Here is a 7,195-nt window from a genome sequence, read left to right as displayed (position 1 = left end):
ATCGAACGCCGTTTAAATTTTCCGGACCCGTCCAATAGTTTCGGAGATACGAGGGGGGGCAAAAAATGCCCCCCCCCCCACCGCGCGGAAGGTGGCCGTGAGGCCCACCGTCTGCCGGGTTAAAACATGTGATATGATGTTGGTCCCATGCATTAGGGTGGGTGTCAAGGTCACCTGAAGGTCAGTGTAGGTCAGGTCATTGACCTTTGATGACCTCGGCTCAATTTTTCGAGTTTTGCATGTTTCTAAGCTACTTTTTGGAGGTGAATTCGAATTTAGCAACCATTTGAACAAATACGAAGTAGTTTTGGTGCCTTCGTAACATGTTACGAAGCTGTAAGAGGCGGTTGACACGTACTACGAATACCCGACAGGACCCCTATTGGTTGACCTGACCTGACCTGACCTGACCTTAACGCAAGAAGACATCTGTGATCAAAACTAACATGATATTCGTCATAAGCACCCCGTAAAACCTCGTAGCAGCCACACTTCACGACGTTTTAACACGTCCCGATTTTCCCAGCCTTTGGGTCATTGACCTGACCTGGAAAGTCAACCAATGGATTAGGACCTTAAAATTGGGTATCATCTGCTTCCTCTTGTCACGGGCAACACGCTCCTTTTTTCCGCGAAGCTCTACCTCGATCAGGGGGAAAACGGCAAGGGGGGTTCCAACGGACCCCCCTTTATACGTTGGCGGCTGGCAAAACACCAATAGGTACGGGCGGGGGTTAATTAAATATTTATTTTAGTCTGGCTTGGAGTCATGGACCAATGTCGTATTTAGGTAAACATAAACCAACGTTTCAATGCACCTAAGTAAAGGTAAGTTTTACGCATTTAAATACACATGTTTCGTCTTTGCTCTTGCAGGAATCGTGAAGGTTCTCGAATATCTGGCAAGGAGACCAGACATTTGGAGGTCTCCATCCATGGTGAAAGAAACCAGTCCTAGCACTTCCGATGCTTCCTTCACCACACAGGCCACACGGATCATAGAAGAGCTTTTATACACAGGTCAACGATGCCTTAGGCAAAGGGTAAGTCGCACAGGTATGTACTTACGCTACCTATCTAAAACAGGGCTGCTTGCGACATCACAGTGCTCGGAAAAGGCTCATGAAATGGAAGTCCGTCATCACTTATTCTAAATGCTTGCTCTTCAGCGAAACTTCAAATGTTAGCTGCCTTGCTATTATAACTTTTTTGCCATTTTGCCTTTCTCACTAAACTATTTCTCATGAAGGTAGGGCTCATTCCGCCACACATTTACTGGCTATTGGATAAGCCAATCATCAGCCACTGAATATAGGTAAATTTCCGATGACGTCACACCTACCCAGCCAATCAGTGAGTCCAGATCGCGAACGATGAACCGCTCCACGGTGCCGTCAGCCAACGGCATGAACCGCCAGATCATGCCAAACTTTTTGCTTAGATCGCCTAGTCCTGGCAGGTCGTGGACGTCACAGAAGTCCACGTTGTCGTAACTGAAAACACACGTCATAGATTGGCAGCCAAAAAAATAATATGCTTGTACTTATAACTGTGAATTTGAACGCTCAGGTATTTTCAAAAATCAATGTTGCTTGGGATTATTTCGTGAGGCAAGATGGATATTGACATGGAATATAGCCCAAGCCCATGAAGGTAGAAGAAGAAAATCCACAAAGGCCTTACTTCATTTTATTTAGAATTTAGCAACCATTTGAACAAATACGAAGTAGTTTTGGTGCCTTCGTAACATGTTACGAAGCTGTAAGAGGCGGTTGACACGTACTACGAATACCCGACAGGACCCCTATTGGTTGACCTGACCTGACCTGACCTGACCTTAACGCAAGAAGACATCTGTGATCAAAACTAACATGATATTCGTCATCAGCACCCCGTAAAACCTCGTAGCAGCCACACTTCACGACGTTTTAACACGTCCCGATTTTCCCAACCTTTGGGTCATTGACCTGACCTGGAAAGTCAACCAATGGATTAGGACCTTAAAATTGGGTATCATCTGCTTCCTCTTATCACGGGCAACACGCTCCTTTTTTCCGCGAAGCTCTACCTCGATCAGGGGGAAAACGGCAAGGGGGGTTCCAACGGACCCCCCTTTATACGTTGGCGGCTGGCAAAACACCAATAGGTACGGGCGGGGGTTAATTAAATATTTATTTTAGTCTGGCTTGGAGTCATGGACCAATGTCGTATTTAGGTAAACATAAACCAACGTTTCAATGCACCTAAGTAAAGGTAAGTTTTACGCATTTAAATACACATGTTTCGTCTTTGCTCTTGCAGGAATCGTTGCGGCAATCGCTGTCACTCTCCATCTGGCAGGGAGTGGCGAGAAGCGCTGAGATTCTGGCTCCTCATATTCTTGAGGAGAAGTTTCCCGGAGAAGCAAAGATGCGGGAGTGGATGACTTCGCTCGGTCCACTTGATGTCCCCAGCGAACGCCGACCGTAAGGCAGGGAGGCGGGTAGTAGAGGAAATATGAAATACTTCTCCGCTGAAAGACTTTGGGATGTGAAGGGTCAAATATAGATGTGCAGAAATGGGGGCCCGAGGAGCGAATGACTGAGCGGTAGGCAGTCATGTTTAATCGACAGCCGAATAAGTTAAACTTATTCGGGAGTAAGGTAACTACCTATTAGAAAATTCCTCTCTCTCTCTCTCTCTCTCTCTCTCTCTCTCTCTCTCTCTCTCTCTCTCTCTCTCTCTCTCTCTCTCTCTCTCTCTCTCTCTCTCTCTCTCTCTCTCTCTCTCTCTCTCTCTCTCTCTCTCTCTCTCTCTCTCTCTCTCTCTCTCTCTCTCTCTCTCTCTCTCTCTCTCTCTCTTTCTCTCTCTCTCTCTCTCTCTCTCTCTCTCTCTCTCTCTCTCTCTCTCTCTCCCTCTCTCTCTCTCTTTCTCTCTCTCTCTCTTTCTCTCTTACTCTGCCTCAGTCTTCCTCCATATTTCCCTGTTTACTGAAGAAACCTACAGTTTTGGCCACTTCTTCATACGTTATCAACGATTTCCTCTGCGTATCTGTCTATCTTACCATCACCTTACCACACACACTGATTGCGGGCTGGCCACATCCTGCCAATGACGTGGCTATCGCGGCCAGTGTTCGCGATAGCCGCGGAGCGGCGGTATCGGAGCAGCGGCGCCGCGAGCGCCGCACTCAGGATGCGTCCGTCGCGTCGACTGTGCCTGCTGGCCGCCGGGCTGGCGGTCGCTGGCGCCCTGTTCCTGCTGGCACCCGTGACACGTGACAGGGGCAAAACGAGGGTCCGACGCAAACTGCCCGAAGGTGAGGTCGAGAGGGGAGAGTCCGTTGCGATCATTTATCTCGTACAAGGTGTGCCAATCTCAAGCAAAGTGGATGTAGGACGGTATCTTCAACTGTTCGTCGTGAGTGCCATGGGTGGGGTAGGTAGACGTCTTATGCGTCGTATATTGTTCGCCCATTTACGTTCAGCCGACGTCTTGGTATTATTTTATTCAATGTTATTTCTCTAAGTGTACTACACTCGCCATCCACATGTAGGGATATGATAATGTGTGTTTATAGTGCAATGAATAATGATAGTGCAATGAATTATAGTGAATAATAATGAATAATGAATAAATAATAACCCTCCTGTTAAATCGTCCACTCTATTTCGACGGAAAGTCACTGCATGAGTTGACCTCATAAATTGTGAAGTGTCCTTACTTGTTATTTAGTATCATACGGTAAGTCGTTCCGTTTTTCTCACTACCACTTAGTAAGGTTAGGCTGTCGTAAAAGTGCAGGTTCGTGGGGAGTGCACCGTCTATCGCACGCCGTTTGCGCACGTGTCGCGGTCGTGCCGGTCTTAGCGACACCCGGTGTGTCTCACCGCCTCTGTGAGAAAAGATAGGTAGGGGAGAGTGGGGCACATTCGTGCATGGGGCACATTCGTTTTCAGCAGTTTATGGGAACACGAGTGACTGCACGAGCTCAAGGTAAATTATGGAAATATGTCCATCATTGCCGCCCTTCGTTCACCGTAGAAGACAACACTGTACCTGCTGTCATGCTTGATAAAAACGCAAATTTGTAATATTCGTGAGCTTTCCAAACTTTTCTCATATCATCCATTTTCGTGATCCTGACTCGGAAATGTGGTTCAGCTTTTCAAAATTGGGGGTGAAGAAGCCCACTCTATTCACGGAACTGCTGCAAACTTGTTTGTTGAAAAAGTGTCATTTTTTCAAAAAGAAATTTTGAAATATATTACTAATAACGTTGTGGGGCAGGTTCGTGTACGCACTGCCTGGGGGCACATTCGTGCATATTTTTTTTTAGTTTTTGCGATTTATGACTTAATCTGTAGTAGGTTTCTCTAATGACGCTCGCCTGACTCAGTCTCGACTGCTTGCGACGTCGTGACGAGCAATTCACGCGAACTTGGCGAGGTCACGGAGGCCGGCAGTTGGCACATTCTTGTTGGCCAGCCCATTCTTTCTACATTTGTTGTGCAATGCATTCTTGTCGAAAGGAATCAAGTGAAATGACCCCCTGCCAATTTCCTTTGGTAAATTTCTGGTAATGCCCGGTAATTTCTCGAATTTTGCCGGGTGAACGGAAGTGCCCCATCTCTTGAACGAATGTGCCCCATAGGTGGGGCAGTTTCGTGCAAATGTTCAGAGTTTATAAAAGTCATTTTTTCTAATGGAAGCAATAATTTTATAGGATAACTTTTAAGAGGAAAACTATCTGCAATAGTTCCTTTCCATACTACAATCAACAATTTTGCCATTGCACTAACCAAAGAACAGATATATGGGTTTATCCATTTTTTGCACGAATGTGCCCCACTCTCCCCTACGTACGTTAGACTGCGTCATGAAATCTGTCAGGCCGTCTGTCTAATGTTGAAGTCAAATGTGAAATAAAACGATGGCTCCAGACTCCAGTCATCTGTTTTACATGTTTAGCGATGCAATCGAGGAAAAAGTGTGTGAGCGTCCTTGAACGATTTCATTTGACTTGCAAGTGTAAGTTGGAAGTTGTCGGCATATGAAAGCGTTCTTAAATTTAGTAGAATGTAACTGCTTTAGCGTGTTATGACTGAACCCTTCTCTACCCGTTTCAGTTGTCGAATTGGCTGCAACAGAGGTTGAAAATAACACCCGATATGACGTACCTCCAGGGTAAGTACCCATTCGCACTACACAACACAGCCTTTATATTTACCGATAAGTATGTCACTCACAGTAAATGACTTATATACAATCATCAACCGATTGTGATAAAGGCATCAATGGACTGCCGGCACTCCGTGATTGTGCCCCTTGTCGAAATAGGGCTTAATGTTCTCTTAAACTTTACAGTGAGTAGTATCCGTGTCAGTTGAGGAGCGAGTTCCTTTTTCACCTTTTCAGTTCAACATATTTCAGAGCCATATTTGCCCCATTTCTTCAGATTTAGGCAAGGTATTGCCATGGATTAGGTATTTGGTATTCAGGAATACTTCATCCATGGTATTGCGTTTGAAATACGTACGTATACCTTGCCGTCCGTCATTATCCGTAGACGTCATCAACGTCCTCAGTCTTTAATTTGTCCGGCTCCGATTAGCCAAGTGCTCTGCTAGGATATCAGTCAATACCGACACTAGCCCACAGCTGCCCACGTATACACAGACAATGTGCGTGGACATTTTGATAGCGTATCGTCCGTCTCGACAATGATAACGGCTCTGCATAAGACGTGAGTCCGACTCAGGGTCACCGTAACGCGCCCAGTCGCCGTGCTTTTAATGGACAGGATTAGTCAGGAGCTTACGTATATTCATACAATCTGTTGCACTTACGGAAACATTTCTAGAGATAGATTTGGCTTAGAACGTTCATTTGCAGCAATCTTATCGCGGAAGTGAGTCATCTAACGCACCTCCTCCTCCCTCAGGGTTGAGCCGTACCCGTGGCACTACTTTGAGATGTCCAAGGGCCGTAAGATGGTCATTGAACCGGGGGCTGAGGAGACACGGCGTGGGCCCCGGCGCGGTCCGGAGCTGGACGAGCTATCCGCCGTGTTCAACATCTCGCTGGCCGAGCTGCAGCAGCGCACCGGCAACGCGAACTACTCGTCCGCGGACACGCTGGGTGGCCGGTACAGACTGCTGCCCGGCGCCGCCGTTCAGTACGAGCTCTACTTCGCGAGCCGTGGTGACTCACGCTCCGGGTTCCACACGGTACGCGTGACACGGCCGCTGCAGCCGCTGCGCGTGGAGTACTACGGCCTCGGCGGCCACGAGCTGGTGAACGTGCTGCTGCCCTACTACTCCCGGCTGGAGACGCTGCGCCAGTTCGTGGGTAGGTTCGCCGCGCTCGTGGAGGCCGGGGAGGAGGCCGTGCTGACAGTGATCCGCTACACGGACGGCTTTCCGTCGATGGACGCTGAGCAGCAGAGGAGGGACGCGGAGGGAGCCGCAGAGGTGGTGCGGCAGGCCAACAGTCGACTGGCGGCGCACGGGGCCGCGCCGCGAGTCCGCCTGATCGAGAGGACCGGCACCTTCTCGCGGGGTCTGGCGCTGATGGAGGGCGCACGCGCCTGGGACGGGGAGGAAGACGTGATACTGTTCCTCTGTGACGTAGACATGGTGTTTGGCAGCGAGTTCCTACAGCGGTGCCGGGCCAACACCGCCCCCGCGCGCCAGGCGTACTTCCCGATCGTGTTCAGCACCTACAACCCTGCGATCGTGTACAGTGTGCAGAACAAACCCGTGGTGCCGATCCTCACCAGCTACGAGCAGGGCACAGTCATCAACCAGGAGATGGGTGCGTGGACGACGTTCGGCTTCGGCATGAGCTGCCAGTACCGGTCCGACTTCCAGCGCCTCAGCGGCCAGTTCCTCAACATCACCGGCTGGGGGCTGGAGGACGTGAAACTCTACCAGCGCTTCCAGAAGAGCGACGTGGAAATTGTTCGCATGACCGACCCGGACCTGGTGCACATCTATCACAAGAAGGAGTGCAACAAGCGGGAGGTCGGCAAACGCTTCAACTCGTGCCTGCGTTCCAAAGCCGTAAAGGAGTCTTCGCAACTCGGCTGGGGACTGTGGGTGTACAAAAATGTTGGAGACACCGCAGACGTAGAGAACTTCCTGTTGCAATATTACAGCAACGGTTGACAGTACCTGTTGATGCTAGGAATCAATATAGGTTTTTCCGATGTCTA

General features: G+C 49.0%; 1 protein-coding gene across 1 annotated transcript; it reads left to right on the top strand.

Moving 5' to 3' along the window:
• Positions 1-3,087: 3,087 nt before the first annotated feature.
• LOC122370035 (chondroitin sulfate N-acetylgalactosaminyltransferase 1-like) lies at positions 3,088-7,195 on the top strand. Its single transcript, XM_043345275.1, has 3 exons — positions 3,088-3,298; positions 5,109-5,166; positions 5,924-7,195. The coding sequence occupies exons 1-3, from the start codon at positions 3,091-3,093 to the stop codon at positions 7,146-7,148; spliced, it is 1,491 nt and encodes a 496-aa protein (XP_043201210.1). The 5' UTR covers positions 3,088-3,090; the 3' UTR covers positions 7,149-7,195.

Source organism: Amphibalanus amphitrite, unplaced genomic scaffold (genome assembly GCF_019059575.1).
Source record: "Amphibalanus amphitrite isolate SeventyFive unplaced genomic scaffold, NRLGWU_Aamphi_draft 001092F_arrow, whole genome shotgun sequence".
NCBI lineage: Eukaryota > Metazoa > Arthropoda > Thecostraca > Balanomorpha > Balanidae > Amphibalanus > Amphibalanus amphitrite.
Note: the sequence above shows the minus strand (reverse complement) of the source record. Positions and strands in the feature narration are given on the sequence as shown.